Source organism: Hoplias malabaricus, chromosome 4, assembly GCF_029633855.1.
Source record: "Hoplias malabaricus isolate fHopMal1 chromosome 4, fHopMal1.hap1, whole genome shotgun sequence".
Lineage (NCBI taxonomy): Eukaryota > Metazoa > Chordata > Actinopteri > Characiformes > Erythrinidae > Hoplias > Hoplias malabaricus.
In genome coordinates, this window is record NC_089803.1 from 38,636,941 (window position 1) to 38,654,733 (window position 17,793).

The 17,793-nt window shown below is 39.4% G+C and overlaps 1 protein-coding gene across 1 annotated transcript; it reads right to left on the bottom strand.

The window, feature by feature from the left end:
• Positions 1-4,423: 4,423 nt before the first annotated feature.
• Positions 4,424-15,983, bottom strand: snx1a (sorting nexin 1a). The gene is made up of 15 exons (XM_066668524.1): positions 15,688-15,983; positions 13,348-14,089; positions 12,676-12,812; positions 11,600-11,666; positions 11,089-11,132; positions 10,823-10,964; positions 10,614-10,692; positions 10,437-10,512; positions 10,220-10,333; positions 9,484-9,577; positions 9,136-9,341; positions 8,839-8,982; positions 7,933-8,013; positions 6,569-6,640; positions 4,424-6,444 (listed from the first exon to the last, which is right to left on the bottom strand). Exons 1-15 carry the CDS (start codon positions 15,808-15,810, stop codon positions 6,394-6,396), a joined length of 2,172 nt encoding a protein of 723 aa, XP_066524621.1. The 5' UTR covers positions 15,811-15,983; the 3' UTR covers positions 4,424-6,393.
• Positions 15,984-17,793: the final 1,810 nt, after the last annotated feature.

Sequence of the window (17,793 nt, forward strand, 5' to 3'; positions counted from 1 at the left end):
TTGCCGCCTTTATCCAGTATTCGCAGATCTATGAATATATTATTAGCCCCCGCCACTATATTCATGTATCATCTATCTTCTCCCTGTTTATAACTCAGAAACCGTGCCCCACAAGCTGATGGAAGTGGGTTATGACGCAAGAATCCCTGGCTGTCTGAATTTGCCCAAATGACCAAAATGCATACCATGCATGATATGCCTTCTAAACAACACCACACACAAGTTGACATGCTTACTTTTTTTTTAAGCAGTCAATTATTTTGGCCAGCAGGTTTTGTCCATGGCTTAAATATTGGCACTACATTTGGACACCTTCTAAGTCAGCAATAGGCCACATATTGTTAATGGGCTGTCCACATATATCTATATTCAGCCCACATGGTCCCTCTAATAGCCCATGTACCACCCCACCTAGAACCCATATCCATCTTTCCACTAAGGTGTGGAAACATTAAAACACATATGGGTTTTTCCAAATTAAACACGTGAATCAAACTAAATTTAAACACACACACACAAAAAGTTGTTACTGATCATGAGGTCACGAGGACCGCTCTGAGTAACATTGTGTCTGCTGAAGCAGCTAATTCGTTCATGTCCTTTGCTAAAATTAGGTAATTTAAGGACAACTAAGGGATACATATTTTTTCAATATGTCATCTCTAGAATCCAAAAGAGAGTAAAGAGCACTCTCAAGACTTTAAACCACTCCTCAACTTTATTAGGTCTCTGACACCAAATGCTCTGCTGTTTGGAGCTGCTTCCTCTCTCTCTCCAGCGCCTGAACCTAACCACGGTAAGGGAAGCTGCAAGGCTGCTCTGAGGTCAGCTTTTTATGGCATCTCCCATTCATTTTACTCACATCACATGATGGGTTGTAACACTCAGCCATTGATTCACTTTACTGCTGACTACAGACACTTCTGCATGTGAGGATCTTTGTAACCTCATTCCAGCATTTTTCGGGATTTCACACTTCAACAACTTACACTTGTATATAATAATAATAATGTTGATAATAAAAATATTTTTTCTTATGTTCCAGACCCTGCCCCCAAAACACACACACACTTATATCAACCCACCCTTGAGAGTACTGAAATAAGCAGGCAAATAAGACAGGGAGGACAGCAATTTCTTAATTTCTAGTTATATCTTTAGTATATTTCATATGTATAGCAAAAAGCGAGAGTGAGAGAAAGTCTTAGAGTGGCAGGGGCAGGGGATAGGGGTGGATATCCTTCAAATAGCAAAGTAGTAACATCAGCAAATTGACCATGTGCAGACTGGGTAAAGAGGAAGTTTACTAAAGTTAAGGACATAGTCCAGTCTGCACAGCCTCTCTTGGAAACATTCAGACTTCTCCAGTGCAAACCATATCAAGCGACCTATATCAAATGAACTAAGACATTTATCTTTTCAGGGGCAAACAAAACATAACACGTTAACAAACATACTTTTAAAGAATAACATTAGACAGAGCCATTATATATATGGATACCTACGGCCTCAAGTCACATTCAGCATGATGTTTAAACAGCACTAAAAGTTGATGGGCCGGTTAAGGCTGCAACCATAATGTTTATAATCCCATAAGTCTGTAATATGGAAGTTATTGAACCTTTTCACACCAGCCATGTTTAAACTAGAGCCCTCTTCAGTGGAACTGTGACAGCAAATTTGAACAGCGTTGTTGGAGAACAGGAATTTTTCCACATGAGCAGACAGCCAAAGTGGTGTTGCCATTTTGCCCACCTCCAACAATTCTGGAAACACTGAAATAGAAAAACAGGAGAACACCATATACAGTAACCAAAGACGAATTAAAGGTTTATAGAGACAATTTAAGTGTAGTTCTATACCGGTTTTTAAAGTTAATTCACAATGTTATGTGCTACAGGTTTAGCCTCATCTGTTTGACCAATCTGTGAAAAACATATATGTGAAGATGGATTGGCTACTTAAAGTGTCCTTAGGTGTGACTGTGTTAGTGACTATGAGAGTGTGTGTCACCCTGCTAAGGACTGGGGCCACCTCCAGGGTGTGTGAATAAATTAATGTTTGTCCAGTTTACAGCAGAATCTTTGGTGGGGAATACATCTTACACCTTCAACTGGCGTAATTATACATTTCGGTGCAATTATTGGGTAGTTAGGTGCTTAATAGCTATAGTAAGTTAATTACTTCACTGAGATCAAAACGTCTGAGCCTTTTTCCACAGCCATACAATAGAGACATAACAAGTGTTCTGGCTATATCATTTTTTTATACTGAAACAGTAGGACCCCAGGATCAGTTCCCTCTTCACAATGGTGTGGAACATTTCCTTATCACATAGAGGAACAAAAGCTAATCCAATGTGTTTCAGTTGTGTTTACTGATCAGTAATAAATAAATAACCTCCTTGTATCTACATTTATTGTCCTCAGCTCCACTGACCATACAGGAACATTTCATTGTTCTACAAATACAGGCTGCATTTCACCTCTTACTCTGCATAGACCGTTAGTCCCCTTGCACTCTGTTCATCAGTGGTTAGAACCCCTACTGAGCAGGTATGAATTGGGTGGGTAATCAAGCCGCAGTGACATTGACATGGTGGTGGTGCATTAGTCTTGCAGGAGTAGAAGTCCAACACAAACAAGTACTTTTACGAGAAAGCACTGCTTCCATCTGTTGTCTTTACTCAGTGGTCATATACTGTCACAAGTACCATGCGTGGGTGGATATATTTTTGTAATTAAGAAACTGCTGAGTAATAAAAAAAAACAAAAAAACAATGGGCATGGGTGATATGAGCTTTAACATCTTATAAAACATTTAATTTACACTACAGTTGCTGGTCATAAAATGTGAATATCATGAAAAAATTTATTTAGTCCAGTAATTCCATTTAAAAAGTGAAACTTGTATATTATACTCATTCATTACAGACAGACTGATATATTTCAAGTGTTTATTTCTTTTAATTTGATGATTATAACTGACAACTAATGAACACCCCAAATTCAGTATCTCAGAAAATTAGAATATTACTTAAGACAAATACAAAAAAAAAAAAAGGATTTTTAGAAATGCTGGCCATGGCATGAGGCGTGGCATGGAGTCGATCAGTCTGTGGCACTGCTCAGGTGTTATGAGAGCCCAGGTTGTTCTGATAGTGGCCTTCAGCTCTTCTGCATTGTTGGGTCTGGTGTATTGCATCTTCCTCTTCACAATACCCCATATATTTTCTATGGGGTTAAGGTCAGGCAAGTTTGCTGGCCAATTAAGAACAGGGATACCATGGTCCTTAAACCAGGTACTGTGGGAACTTTACACTGGACCTTAAGCAACGTGGATTCTGTGCCTCTCCTCTCTTCCTCCACTCAGGAGGAAGCAGTCCACTCAGCAGCCGTCCAGTCCTTTTTGGAAGCAAGACGCTTCTGACACTGTCTCTAGTTCAAGAGTGGCTTGACACAAGGAATGCGACAGCTGAAAACAATGTCTTGCATACATCTGTGCATGGTGATTCTTGAAGCACTGACTCCAGCTGCAGTCCAGTTTTTGTGAATGTCCCCCATATTTTTGAATGGGTTTTGTTTCACAATCCTCTCTAGGGTGCATCTGTACACCTTTTGTGCATTGCCCTGCTTGTGTAAGGTGTCAATGGGCATCTTTTGGACAACTGTCAAGTCAGCAGTCTTCCCCATGATTGTGTAGCCTACAGAACTAGACTGAGAGACCTTTTAAAAGCCTTTGCAGGTGTTTTGAGTTAATTAGCTGATTAGAGTGTGGCACCAGGTGTCTGAATATTGAACATTTTTACAATATTCTAATTTTCTGAGATACTGAATTTGGGGTTTTCATTAGTTGTTCGTTATAATCATCAAATTATAAGAAATAAACACTTGAAATATATCAGTCTGTATGTAATGAATGAGTATAATATACAAGTTTCACTTTTTGAATGTAATTAGTGGACTAAATCAATTTTTCATGATATTCAAATTTTATGACCAGCACCTGTATATTTTCTTCTTTTTTTGGTAACATCATGTACAGTAGGTGGTGAAAGACCTAAGCTCTTAACAATCTTGCATTCTTCTTAAAGTTTTACAATCCTCTCATTTAGAGAGTGGTGAGATATGAGTCATCTTTCACAGCAAGGATTGAGCTTTTGGTTGACACGCCGTTCAGGCATGATGCCCTCACCTGTTTCCAATTCTCCTTAAAGTAGAATGTTTTTAAAAAAAAAATGTGATTTCAATATACTGAGTTTATCACTTTATATTGCATATGTGCAAAAGTCTTTGGAGCATATTGCAAGTACCAAATGATCAGTGAAAATATTGTAAAAGATGACTCCAAACATGTGACGGTAGTGTTCATTTGAGCAGAAAATAATGAAAACTGAAGAACAGTTCTTAAAACTGTCTTTATTTTGTTGCCCAACACAAGGTGCACTTAAACAATGTCTACTGGCTTGGATGATGAATTAAAAAAATACAGTCTAATAAAGATGATTTTACTCTCTGATCTTTTATGGCAGTTAAAGGGACTATCAAGTCGGACTCATGAGAAGAACCCTGAGATTGTGGCTCATAAGGATTCCCGCATGCATTCCTGACACTACAATTTGGAGCCGCAAGCCTGAAACAAAGGGGGAAAAAATCCCAACCCATTTTAATGAACAGTGGAAAGAGTTCTCATTTTCAAATACAAGGTCAGCTCTTAGCTCAGCAGCATCTGAGGAAAACTGATGAATGTCCAACACCACAATTAATCAGAACAGGTACAGAGATATACAACAAATATCATGATTATCAAAATCACATCAGAGAAAACAAAAATCTCCAAATTGGTGTACTGGAAAAACCATACAAATGACAGTGGCAAAGGAAGACCCATATCTGCATTTAAACCGGTCAAAATCAGCTTTAAATGTGATTTTTTTCTTTTTTTAAAGTAGAATTTTACCTTTAGCTTCTGGCTATTTTTTGAGATAGCAGGGATGTTTGTGTGTTACTCAAATGAATTCACAGTCAGGTAACTTTAGGAGATCACTGGCGGGCAGTGTAAGTGCTCAAACATGTTTCAACCTCAACACCTCTTTCAAAACACTGTGCAACTTCCGTTGAAATGACAGTTATCTTTGCAATACATTAATTCTTTAGCACAATTGTAGATTTTGCAGGCTTAAATCCATATAGTAATTAATAAAGGAGATTTAGCTCAAACCTATACGAATCATGGTTACATCTCAAAACATATGACCTCTGTACACCCAAAGTGTGGAATGTCACTTGTTTGACCGGACAGAAAAAAAAAAAAAAAAGCAAGCAGACATTGATATGCAGATTTCTAATGTAGCTATGCTGTTTAGCTAAGTCAAAGAAACTTGAACTAAAATAGAGGGCCCATAAAAATTTTACATTAGATTCTCTTCAGTCTATTAACTACTCTAATGTTGATGTTAAGTTAAATCAAACCAATTTTAATTACTTTGCAAAGTCCATGAATGCTCATGGTGACCCTCTGCATCTGATGAGGGTGACAAACATAACAAATAATAAAGAGTGATTCAGCATGTCATCCTTCACTCACCAACACCTGAAGATTAATGGAAACCATTTTGTTCTGAGAAAGAGGTCTTGGCTTGCTTTAACTTTAAGGAACTACACATTTCCTAACACATGCAACCACTCACTCCATGGAATTATTTCAGGGAATTATTCTTAAACATGGAGAAAATGCTCACTATGGCCCAAATCCTCAAACTGTGAGCAAATGTCCTCTTCTTGGCACCTCTCCATTATTAACGTTGACTGACACAGGACACGCTGCAATAACACTTGGCCGGTGGACTACAGAGACCAACAGGGCATTTTGACCATGTCCAGATGTGGAGGAAAAATGAACTCAAGCTAGTTAAGTGCATGTGTGGAGGAAGAGGGCCCCCTACTGTAAACGATTAGAATTGCTGAGGAGTCAAATCTCAAGAGTGCAACATACCTCCCTCTGTGTGGTGTTCACACTAATGGCAACAACTATCTCTGAACACTAAAATAAAACAAATCTAAACAAAAATACATCTGCATACACAGGAGGAAGAACTCCCCCACCCCACCACCATGCATGTACATCCCCTATCAATAATTTTGCCATTAAGAAAATATAGGTGAGGTTAAATGAAAAATATACAATTATTAATACAACAGAGTAAAGAGCTGTAAGTTTCTGGTGATTAATTAAAAAAAACAAAACAAAACTATCGATTGTTTCTCTCTGTCCCTTTGCAACGCGTCTCTTCTCTTGGTTTATAGGCAAGAGGTAAAGTGTATAGAAAAAGGCAGACTCAGTCTTAAGCAGGCCCGTGTAAGTGTGTTTGTGTTTATCTCTGTGGGGTCACACTCATGCGATTGCTTTCGCCTCTGGCAAAAACGCCTCCCAGTACTTGATCATCTGCAAAAAATAAAGCCAGACAGAAAACAAGGGAAAAATAATCATTTAACCCAATCTTTTCCACAGCAATCGACAATGTTTTCAAAATTGTACATCAGACAAACAGAACACTTATCAATCTTACCTGTTGCTGTGATTGCAACAAAGACTCCAGATATCTAATAATTTGTTTCTTGAAATCCCGAGTCTTCTCTTTCTGTTCCAACAAAAGCAAGTACAACATATCATAGGTAACTAGAATACAGGGATGCGAATACTGTTCATGCACATATATGCTGATGCTCATGTTGATGTCCTTACATAAACATGTATAACAGGTCATAAAAGGGACTCCCATAGGACCACCACAGAGCAGGTATGATTTGGCTGGTTTCATTCTCAGTGCTGCAGTGACACTGACATGATGGTGATGTTTAATTGTCTACTGGGCTGGTACATGTGGGTGAGATTGTAACAACACAAACCGTGCAGAAACAGATAAGCTACTGACTGTCTTTACATCTACAAGGTGGGACGACGAGGTAGGTGTGTCTAACAGAGAGGACAGTGAGTCGACAGTGTTTAAAAACTCCAACAGCACTGCTGTATCTGAGCCACTCATGCCAGTGCAATACACACTAACACATAACCAATACCTGCAGCACTGAGAATTATCCATCACCCAATCATCTAATCTGCTGTGGCCCTGTGGGAGTCCTGACCATGGAAGAATCAAGTGAAAGGGGGCAAACAAATTACGCAGAGTTACAGATGGACTAGACTCTGTAATGTTGATGCTGAGAGAATGGACAGTCAATGTAGAATCAAAAGGGTGGTCAAAATGTTATAGCTGAACGGTGTGTGCAGATGCGGCCGCGTCTGAACAGCCAGACCAGTATTCATATGACTTTGACCTCACGCCAACTGACATTCATCGTAACATCACACATTGGGAAGAAAGATGAATATCATCGCTGTCCAATGAAAAATATGCATCTCATCTCATTTCATTGTGTGAAAATTTCATGAAGAATGGACACCTAGAAAGGCTCCAAAATTACTTGGAATTAAATCTTTTTACATTGACATCTATTAAAAGTAAGGATGTTTTTTCCCCTTCTCCTGTAAAACTGCTATTTTAGAGATACACGTTTTTGATTGGACAGTGACAATTTGAGGAATGGACTGTCTACATTCAGCACAAAGGCATTTCATGATGCACATCACCGCCTGCTACATCATATGAAATATTAAATTACGTTTGTCCTCTGTTATGTCTCGTGGTCAAAGTTTTACTTTACCTCCTGTGTGAACATAGACTTACACTCTCAGCCTCTGCACGCTGAGGCATCACTGAGGATTTAACCAGCAATTTCCCAATAATAAAGAAATGCAGACTTTAGAGAAAACATCAATTAAACATTTTGCTTTCCAGGTGCCAATGTCTTCTATTTCAAAATGCACCCCTACTATGCATAACACATGCATATAGCCATGCTGAAAGCCTACCTCAAACCTGATAACCTCTTTGCGTACGGTGGCAGAAACTCTCTCAAAGTCTCTCTCGTACTGACTGACCTTGGCCTCCCACTGCAACACAAAAAAGGCCTATATTCACAACAGTGCAGTTGGAGGTTACAAAGTAAAGATAAAAGAACTGCTGCTTTTATCAGCATCATATTCTCACACAACATAAGATGATGATTAATAACAAGGATGAGAAACTGGACCTTATAACTAATGTTAATCTGGTGTGGATGTTCACAAATGTAAACATTAAACCACTTACGCAAACTCTTCCTATTTCCCTAAAAACCATGAAAGACAACAATGATACTCTTGACAAATGTCACATATCAAATTGCCTATAAATGACTTTAACAAATAAATTATTTAAAAATGCAAAATAAAATAAATAAATAAACACTCTCAGAATAAAGGTATGGTAAGAGTACATTATTGGTCACTAAATGTACAAATCATGTAAATGTACCTTTAAAAGTACAGCAGTGGATTTAAAGTTCATTTTTGTTCCCTAAAGGTACATTATGTTCTCTTCTTTAAAACGAGGGGTAAATATTTGTAAGATTTCATTATAGAATTTTGTAAAATAAAAGAATATGTTAGAGATTAAATGGGGCTTATGAAATCAACACAATTTTAAAATCTACAATTATATTTGATTAAGTTCATATTCCCTAACTGAAGGTACAGAAATATACCCTTTAGGGTACCACCACAGTGACAGTTTTTCTAACAGTGTACTTGGAATAATTTCTTAATTCTGATGTCTGTGTATAGACAAAAAAATGGTTATGGACTGCTCACTTTTGCTGACTCTAGTCCCAATTTAGTAAAATGTGAAATTAGAGGACTCTCCTAGGCAACCAAGTTTAGCATTCAGGGCAGCATTACCTCAACAATCTCATCCTTTGCCTGCTGCAGTTTGTCTGGCTTGTTGGCCCACAGCAGCTTAGCCTCAGTCTCTCTCTTCTTCTGCAGCATGTTCTGTGCATCTTGCCATCGCTGCCATGCCTTCATCCGTTGATCAAAACAACCCTGAGCAGACAGACATATGCAGGCATGGTTGGTTTCCGGTCCATAAAGTAAATTTACATACCATGGCAGTACAATGGATTTAATGAATATATATTATTATATTTTGATGTGAGTATAATTGTTTTTTTTTTTTGTATATATTGATTTCCATACCCTGACAGACCCTAGCAGGCGTATGTAGTCAGCGAGGAGCTCAGCAAAGATAAAAAAGTCGTTTGCCGCTTGGTCCTGATGAAGCTGCTCAATCCGGTCTTCCACCTCAGCCAGCTGGGACAGTGCCCTGGACAGTGCAGTGTTATCCTCCGAACTGCCCAACATCGCCACACTCTTAGCAAACACTGCAGTGTTCACAGACAGTTCTGTAACCAAACAACATAGTTCAGCTAGAACATCATCTTTCCACAGTTTTACCTGCATTGGAGTGAGCACAAGTTCCAAGTCTACCAGATTTACTGTTTTATTCACACTGTATTAACACCTGTAAAATATAATGGCAATAACCTTTTCTATGGGTGACAAGTGAATCGACCATGGCATGCAGCTTCCTCAGTTGCTGGTCCTCACTCTCCACCTCCTGTAGCTTCTCTTCAAACCACTGAAGATTTATAGATTTATAGATATTAAAACAATTAATTGCAATTAAAGAACACCCAATGTGCTTTATTAAACACTGACATTATACTGTTATTTAATACATGGTTGTTGCTGTTTTCACTTATTAAGCATGTAGAACTCTGTTTGGAATACAGCTGACAACTGGGCCATTTCTGTGTATTTGGTAAATTGGAAGCTGATAATGTTTAGAAAAAAAAATTTACTTCTTCATTTTTCATTACAACGATGTGCTGAGGCATCAGAATTTGTTGCAATCACCCCCTTTAAATGGAGTTTAAAAATGATTGCACGTATTAAAAATATATATCAAAGTTTCAAAAGATGTGTTATTTTACTGCATTTCCCAAAGTCAAATCCTTCATTCAAATGGAGACAGATAAAAGCTAGAACACATTTTTGCCAGGTTGGAAGTGTGTAAACATTTTACAGAGTATGGCATCTCCATGGTGATAAAAAAATAAATCAGATTTTATTTTATGCATTACACAGGTCTGTTCATTCACATTAAGTAAACGTATGTGGTAAGGTGCCATAAAATAAAATCAAGTTCATGCTCTGGATTATTTTAATCACGCTTATAATGAAGTGAACTATTCAATCAGATACAGACAGCATTACTCACAACATCTGATTCATTCATTTTGATCGTCATCTTGCTCACTGCATCTGTAGCCTTGTTGATCATCTTGAGAAATCCAGCTCCACTCAGTGCCTGGGTACTTACTGCTCTCGGCAGCTTATAGAAAACACGCAAACACACACTATTAGTAAGGCCTTTTTTAAATTATTCTTATTATTTGCTTTAAGCAGTCCTGATATAATAGCAAATATAAAATTACCTCCTCTTTCTCTAAAAATTCTCTCACATCTGGGTCCTGTAGAAGAGAAGGATGGGACACTACTTTCTGGAGGTACCTGTGGACAGACCATAAGTTTTAGGCACTTCATTCCCTGAGGCAAACTGTCAAATCAGTAAACCTGAATACGAAATCATAAGAAATATTTCAGTGGATGACCGTTCTAGTGCAGCTCTCCTCCTCTCAACAAACTCGTCCGAAGATGGGTCCTCTTTTCCAACTTTCACTTTGGTCATTCCTGTTTATAACAAACACACACCTGGCAGTCAACATAAAAACGCACTTCACAGATTTTAAATTATGGAATGTGTTTGAAATCCAACTTAAATCACAAGACTCCCAAAAACTTGCAGGTAAATTTTCCTTACCCAGAATGCTCTTTTCTGGGGGTGGGGGCACAATATATCCATTCTGTGCATGTTTTTCAGAGAGTTTTTCATAGAGACCCAGGAAATCACTGAAGCGTCTGCGCACCGTGAACTGTTTACTGCGGAACATGGGCAGGGTGGTCTGCATGAGAGAAATCAAGAGGTAGTGTTATAACAGACTGCATTTTGGGGCATAAAACACACACACACACACACACACACACACACACACACAAGGTTAAAAGTATATATATAAAGAAAAATACCTGTGTGGAGACTTTATAGGCCATATAGGCATTCATGCCATCACCTGCAAGGAGGGGGCCTCAGTGAGTAATTCAGCAGATACATCAGAAAATCTAGTGTAACACAATTATGCTACTGAGAGGTCCATATACTTAGTTACTGCAGATTAATATACTCATAAAAGCTCATGTGAAAGTTATGGCCATGGCCCCAGAGGACACAAGAGAACATAAAAAAAAATGCCAGAGAGCAGCTCAACAGCAGCGGCCTACTTTCAGCCTCAGAGGGATAGAAGCAGGAAATATAAACTAGCTGCCATAATGCAAAAAGGGGAAGTGACACACACTCAGAGTTTCTGTTGACCATTGAGCTGTTGTTGTGTAAATCAAACAATTAAGTTGACACCAGTGTGATGCTGATATTTCCCATCTATGAAGGGCAGGCCTCGTTTTCAGGAATAGCTTACTGTCAGGTGTCATTCAGATAATGTGTTTATGCATATCCCTAAGAGAAATGCTAGGAAATACTTACCAACTTTCTCTGGATTTGTTACTGAAATGTTCAAATCAAATGTGTCCTCTTTCTCCTCCTCCTCCAGCTGAAAAAGTGAGAAAGGAACCATATACTTGTTAATCCAATTTATTAATTCATTATTTATAACCATTCCATCATGTTCAGGGTTGTGGCAGGTCCACAGCCTACCCATAATCACTGGGGTAAGACAAAAAACACTCTGGAGGAGTACCAGTTCATCACTGGGCACCACACACTCACTCACAATGTAAGTCCAATAATTGAATTTTTTTGAAAGGCCAATCCACCTATCAATATGTGTTTTTGGACTGTGGGAGGACTCCAAAACACCTGGAGGAAACTGACACAGACATGGGAAGAACACATCCCAACTCCTCACAAACCCTTGAAATAGGGAGTAAACCCACAACCTCAGATCCCTGGAGCTGGGTGGGAATGACAGTAACCCTTGTGCCACTTTGTGGCCCTAATCCTATTTATGAATTCCAATGAAAGGAACAATTTCATTAAATTAATAAGTAAAAAAATATATATACATTTTATTAAATAACTAAATTATTTTTTCCAGTTATGTAGTCCATATGTAGTCTATCTGCCAAGATTTGTTTGACACCCAAATGTTGTTTCTTTAGTTGAGAACTTTTTAGTTTAAATAATAAAACTTCACAGGCACCCAAACCTATTTTATAAATACATCTCCAAAATGTCTCTTAACCTATAAAACTGGATCCAAATCTCAATGTCGCACAGATGTCTGTCTCTTTTAGAATACAGTCTGACTGTAGATCTTAAAAAGAAAAATCAGCTGTCAAATAATCTGTGCAATCTATATGCCTACCTGTATTTGTGGAAAACAACTGAGGGACTATTTATTTCTAGCAGTTGTTTGAAAGGTTAGCCCCACAGCTACTGTGCTAATGAGGCAAAAAGCTGGACGAAAAAAGGTCTTTGTTAGCATTGAAACTGATCCTAGAGCAACCACATTGAGTAAAGCAGAATGAGTTTGGTGAAACCTAATCCAACGCCACGCACTGGCTCTCATTAAGAGGTGTGTGTTGGGCTGGGTGTTATACCTCTTCTAGTGTTTTGGGCTGAGGTTTGGATGTACTGGCTGAAGCTGAGAGAGATGGAGCTGGAGCTGAGGGCTTTGTTGGTTCCCTCTTCTTTCTGTCATTACGAGGACTGTCCAAAGATAGCTCAACAGTGGCCTCTGAGAAGGAGAAAGAAAAGGAGAAGAAGAATAAGCATTTTCGAAAGTTCAAATGACACAATGCCTTATTCCATGTAAGTGAGCAGAATGAATCAGACTGTCTCCTACAGTGAAGCCTAGAGAATAACAATTTTGAGAAACATATGGAAATAAACTGAGATCACCCTATGGAATCACTACACTAGATACAAAACACACTAAGCCAAAACCAAACAATATGATCAGAAGGCCATGCACTCTTGAACACAAGCACATTCCTCAGTGCTGAGTGCTTCCATCAGCAGAGTGAGGGCCAGGTCAGTGTGAAGGAAGTTTCCCCCGCTCTTCCTGAACTCAAAGAAACATGCTGAAACTGCGTTTCCTTTGCACCCTCTAAGATAGGGCCTGCACATTCACTATCTCTCACTAACACACATACACAGTCCATCACTCTTTGTAAAATAAGAGGACTGCAAAAAACTAATGCTGAAAAAGAGAGGTTACAATTCAACCTCAAAGATTCACAAAGCCTTTCTGAAATACTCCAAATGTATACCTGCAAACAGGTCTTCCTCATCAGAGTGTAATCCATTGGTCTTCGAGCTGGAGTTCATGCTAGGTTTCGCAGCAGCTGGGGCAGAAGCAGCAGCAACAGGTGGAACTGTAAAGGCTTCCTCAGTGAACAGATCTGTTGTGGCCTTACTGGCCTGCTCTGGTCGGGCTTTACTGGTTGGCTTTACCTCAGTAAAAAGCGAAGCTTGTGGTTTCTTAGTCACAGCTCCCAGAGGCTCCTTAAACAGGTCCTCATCATCCTCATCATCTTCATCATCATCACCAAACAGGTCAGCACTAGGTTTCTTTCCAGTTGGAGCACTGGCTTTAGGCTCACTGAAAATGTCACTGATTGGTTCTTTCATTTTGCCTTTTGGAGGCTCCTCAAAAATGTCCTTCTGAGGCTTTCTGATGACATCATTTTGTGGCGCAACCGAGACCTCCATTTTGACATCACCCTTAACTGCACCACTCGCAGCCTCTTTGACAGAATCACCCTTAGATGGTTCCTCACTGAGGTCCAATAAAGGTGCACTTATTGCAACGGTCACCGCTGCAGGTCCAGACTCAGCTAAGGGATCACTTAACAGATCCTTCAGGTCATCACCTGCAGCCTTCTCCTGTTCTGCACTTGTATTCTGCTGAGATTCACTGAAGAGATCTATTGGGGGTTCACTGAAGACACCTTTAGGAGGCTCACTTGTGTTCACAGGAAGAGGAGGATCCATTGCAGAGTCAGATGATGTCTGCACACAAGAGAGGAATATGAATCAATGTCTTAAATGTTAAATATCTCAAAGTCAATGACCAAAAAGGTTAAGAAACATTTTTATATATTTATGATCAAAAAAGAAAAATGATTTTAGTACATTCATACAAAAAAAAAAATCTTTTCAACAGTCCAGACTAGGCTGCACACTGCACTTCAGTTATCTAGGCACATCCCGTATGAAAACCAGCAGTTGTAGCGTGTGAGCACATCTGAGACTCACATGACTGAGACCTGAGCCAACTTTACCAGCACAGTGGACATAAGCAAGAACTTTGGCCACTGACATCTCAGCGCCTGTTATAACCACTACGCCCAGGAATTGAGTCATTCAACTGGCAACAGACTTGCAGGAATATTTGAGAAAGGGAAGAGAAATGCAATATTCTGTATAAGAAATTGCAACATATTTTTTCCTTTTTACATTTCACTGACAAATGAGTAATACTCAACCAGCATCTGGACTTTGCTTCTGGTCATTCTTTGCACTGGATTTACTAAGAAATGACAACTCCAAGTAAAAGCTTATAACACATAAAAGGAATCTGTTATGCTGAATGGTTGCATGACATGTAACATAATAAAAAAAATACACAGACTATGAGTTTAGACGAATATTGGAACTAAAATTAATTTACTGAACATATAGCCAGAGTGAAAGGGGATGAAGCAGGTAAATATGTACACACACGAAGGGTCTGATGGGACAAATAATAGTTATTATTTACAGTACATTAGGCAAATATAAAGCTAGAAGTGGAGCCTCTAATCATGATAAACAGGAGATTGTTTGCACCACCAGGGTCACATTCCTACAAATGACGGTGTTTACACTATGCAAAGCCAAAAAAGGCCTCCAAAAAATTAATTTGGTAACTGCCGAGGTCCAGCCCACAGCTAAGTGCGCCGTTCAACAGCAGCAACATTGTAAACTTCTCAAAGTACATTTCCAGACATTTCGCAAGCCAGTTAATGGAAGAGGAAATACAGAGGGGAATTAAAGTTAACGTCAGTTAGTTACCTTTACATCTCTCCACCCTGACACTGTTTTCTTAACAAAGAACCTCTGCTAGAGTAAGAGCTAGCTAACCTGAAGTTGGTTCCTTATTCGAATTTACCGTTCTACCTTAAATCGTGCAACAGTTACACACAGGATCCTTGGGCGGCAGAGTTTAACTGCTGCACCATTTAAGGTGGACCGGAAAATTCGAATCAGAGACAAGCGAATACGGAGCAAAATTTGAGTCTCGACCTATATGCGAAGTTTGCTTAAGAAAATGAGAAACGGTCAGCGCTTCCTGGTCGCTGTTGAGAGTGACATTAGGGCGAACCGTCTGTGGCTCGCTGCTACGTTAGCTATCACTAGCAGCAGCAGGGGGAGGAGGATGTTTTCAGGTTCTTGGGTCAGCAGGAGCTAACAGCGGGGAAAGTGGAGGCAGAGAGAGAGAGAGAGACAGACAGACAGATAGATAGACAGAATGAGAGAGAAGCACAGAAGTCAAAAGCCTGAAGTTTAGATCGACAGCTTCAGTCTCCAACCCAGCGCTTTTCTCTAAGCGTTAGACAGATACTCACGGGTCCGGTGAAGATGTCGGCTCCCTCGTCGCTTTCCTCGCCCTCGTCCTGAGAGTCGGGCTCCAGCTCCTGCTCCTCAGACTCAGGGAAAGGAGGAGGACTCCGCTCTGAACTGGCCGCCATCTTCACTCCGTCTGCAGCACACACAACCCAGGAACAGCACACACTCAAACTTTGGGAAAGACGGAAAAATACATACAAGAGAGCGCCACCTAACGGAGACAAAGCAACAGACCTCCCCCCCTCCTACAGACACCACACGGGCCTGAAGAGTATATCAACATACAAGCCCCATATACAATCTATAACTGTATACACATGATATATTCATACAGAGTATAAATTATAAAGAGCTTATTTCCGACATATATGCAATTGCTTTTATATTTCAGGTGGTTGAGTTGCAAAATGAGTGCTATCCCTTGTGCTTGGTTGGGTGTTACGGGTTTATTATCATTTTACTAATTCCACAGATATGTAAACATACAACAGATGAAGAAGCTGTACACTTTTAAAATGGTTCAACATATACAATAAATGTATTAAGAGGTAGTCATATAAAACAGTAAAATCAGCAAACAATAAGAAACAAATTTGCTTCACCAAAAAAAAAAAAAATGTGTGCTGTCATAAATATGCCAGACAGCCTTCTAAAAGACCCAGTTTTTTGCCAACAGTTCAGTTCTCTTTGACCCCACTGTAAATTTTGGTGCTTAGTGTCATTGTCATCTGCCTCAGCTCAAACCCTTGTGTGCTGGGTGGGGTGCTTTAGACCAGAGGAAATACAGAGAAGTACTGGCTGTGCTCCAAATTGTGTGCAGCGTACTACTAACAAGAGCGCTTAGAACTCTTTCTGCTCAGGTGTATTCCAGGCAATATGGAGTTGCACGTGATTTGAGTCATGCCCTTTAGAACTCAATGTATGGCAAGCCATTTTATTCAGAAAAGGTTAATGTAGATTTACTGTGGTTAGAATTTAAGAAGACGTATTTAAGATATCTTTATTAAGGCTTTAATCTGACTAGTAAAAATTGCAGTTCAAGATATTAATTAACTTTGGACAAATATATATTTTGTGATATTTCAACTTACATGATTAGAATTGTCATTCAAACTGTCACAAACCTCAAATGATAATTAGAGATACTTCTAGCTGATTCTCAGTAGCAAGAATGTGAAAGTGTGTGTGCTATGGAAGAAGTTCTTGTGAAGTTACCTTGCAAGAAGTAACTCGTGCTGCAGTGAATGATGTGTGATGTGACACACTGAAAATTAGCAGGTGTCTGTTGACACAGTATGCTCAAGGGGAAGAACCAGTGGCCAAATATAGTGGTGAATGAAAATGTTAAACTATTCCTAAACAGGAGTTAAGATATCTTAAATTATGAGGATATTTAATGAACATCCAATACACTTTATGACTTGTCATAATTTAATTATGTATTTATTCATTCTAGGAGACCACTTCACCCTGAATATGGCTGCTGCAAGCCTGGAGACTACCTGGAATCATTAGGTGAAGGACACTGAGAGCAACGATACTACCTGTAGCACCACCATGCCAAACATTAATTCATTTATTCGTTCATTCATCCATTTTCTGTAACTACTTATGGCTATGTCTGAAACAGAAGACAGCCACTTAAGTGCCTAAGTTGTTTAGCTGTCTCACAAGTCAGTGCATTAGGATCTTAGAAGGCAGTTTATATATACATATAAATATATGGGGCAGCGGCAGGTACAGCTCCACGGACCTGGAGGTTTTGGATTCAAGTTCCGCTCCATGTGAATTGACCCTTTGTGAGGAGTTTGGTGTGTTTTCCCAGTGTCTGCATGGGTTTCCTCCAGGTGCTCCAGTTTCCTCCCACAGTCCAAAAACACACATTTGTAGGTGGATTGGCGACTCAAAAGTGTCCGTAGGTGTGTGTGTGTGTGTGTGTGTGTGTGTGTGTGTGTGTGTGTCGCCCTGTGAAGGACGCCCCCTCTAGGGTGTGTTCCCACCTTGTACCCAGTGATTCCAGGAAGGCTCTGGACCCACCACGATCCTGAACTGGATAAGCGGTTACAGATAATGAATGAATGAATGAATGAATAATAGGAGCAAAA